This window comes from Trypanosoma cruzi, genomic scaffold, assembly GCF_000209065.1.
Source record: "Trypanosoma cruzi strain CL Brener 1047053516319 genomic scaffold, whole genome shotgun sequence".
Taxonomy (NCBI): domain Eukaryota; phylum Euglenozoa; class Kinetoplastea; order Trypanosomatida; family Trypanosomatidae; genus Trypanosoma; species Trypanosoma cruzi.
Window position 1 is genome coordinate 1 of NW_001849064.1, and position 1,695 is coordinate 1,695.

Here is a 1,695-nt window from a genome sequence, read left to right on the forward strand (position 1 = left end):
AGGCTGGCGGAGGAGCTTGAGCAGAAGGCAGCGGAGAATGAGAGGCTGGCGGAGGAGCTTGAGCAGAAGGCAGCGGAGAATGAGAAGCTGGCGGATGAGCTTGAGCAGAAGGCAGCGGAGAATGAGAGGCTGGCGGAGGAGCTTGAGCAGAAGGCAGCGGAGAATGAGAGGCTGGCGGAGGAGCTTGAGCAGAAGGCAGCGGAGAATGAGAGGCTGGCGGAGGAGCTTGAGCAGAAGGCAGCGGAGAATGAGAGGCTGGCGGATGAGCTTGAGCAGAAGGCAGCGGAGAATGAGAGGCTGGCGGATGAGCTTGAGCAGAAGGCAGCGGAGAATGAGAGGCTGGCGGATGAGCTTGAGCAGAAGGCAGCGGAGAATGAGAGGCTGGCGGATGAGCTTGAGCAGAAGACAGCGGAGAATGAGAGGCTGGCGGATGAGCTTGAGCAGAAGGCAGCGGAGAATGAGAGGCTGGCGGAGGAGCTTGAGCAGAAGGCAGCGGAGAATGAGAGGCTGGCGGATGAGCTTGAGCAGAAGGCAGCGGAGAATGAGAGGCTGGCGGATGAGCTTGAGCAGAAGGCAGCGGAGAATGAGAGGCTGGCGGATGAGCTTGAGCAGAAGGCAGCGGAGAATGAGAGGCTGGCGGATGAGCTTGAGCAGAAGGCAGCGGAGAATGAGAGGCTGGCGGATGAGCTTGAGCAGAAGACAGCGGAGAATGAGAAGCTGGCGGATGAGCTTGAGCAGAAGACAGCGGAGAATGAGAAGCTGGCGGATGAGCTTGAGCAGAAGGCAGCGGAGAATGAGAGGCTGGCGGATGAGCTTGAGCAGAAGGCAGCGGAGAATGAGAGGCTGGCGGATGAGCTTGAGCAGAAGGCAGCGGAGAATGAGAAGCTGGCGGATGAGCTTGAGCAGAAGGCAGCGGAGAATGAGAAGCTGGCGGATGAGCTTGAGCAGAAGGCAGCGGAGAATGAGAGGCTGGCGGAGGAGCTTGAGCAGAAGGCAGCGGAAAATGAGAAGCTGGCGGATGAGCTTGAGCAGAAGGCAGCGGAGAATGAGAGGCTGGCGGAGGAGCTTGAGCAGAAGGCAGCGGAGAATGAGAGGCTGGCGGATGAGCTTGAGCAGAAGGCAGCGGAGAATGAGAGGCTGGCGGAGGAGCTTGAGCAGAAGGCAGCGGAGAATGAGAGGCTGGCGGAGGAGCTTGAGCAGAAGGCAGCGGAGAATGAGAGGCTGGCGGAGGAGCTTGAGCAGAAGGCAGCGGAGAATGAGAGGCTGGCGGATGAGCTTGAGCAGAAGGCAGCTGAGAATGAGAAGCTGGCGGATGAGCTTGAGCAGAAGGCAGCGGAGAATGAGAAGCTGGCGGATGAGCTTGAGCAGAAGGCAGCGGAGAATGAGAGGCTGGCGGATGAGCTTGAGCAGAAGGCAGCGGAGAATGAGAGGCTGGCGGATGAGCTTGAGCAGAAGGCAGCGGAGAATGAGAGGCTGGCGGAGGAGCTTGAGCAGAAGGCAGCGGAGAATGAGAAGCTGGCGGATGAGCTTGAGCAGAAGGCAGCGGAGAATGAGAAGCTGGCGGATGAGCTTGAGCAGAAGGCAGCGGAGAATGAGAGGCTGGCGGAGGAGCTTGAGCAGAAGGCAGCGGAGAATGAGAGGCTGGCGGAGGAGCTTGAGCAGAAGGCAGCTGAGAATGAGAGGCTGGCGGATGAG

General features: G+C 59.5%; 1 protein-coding gene across 1 annotated transcript, besides 1 other annotated feature; it reads left to right on the plus strand.

The window, feature by feature from the left end:
• Positions 1 to 1,695, plus strand: Tc00.1047053509635.9 (hypothetical protein, conserved; the record flags this gene model as incomplete). The annotated part of the gene is made up of 1 exon (XM_797356.1): positions 1 to 1,695. A coding segment is annotated over one exon (1,695 nt), but the record flags the coding sequence as incomplete, so codon positions are not given.
• Positions 1 to 1,695: a sequence feature (areas not merged during assembly with more than two copies in the genome that could not be assigned to a particular haplotype).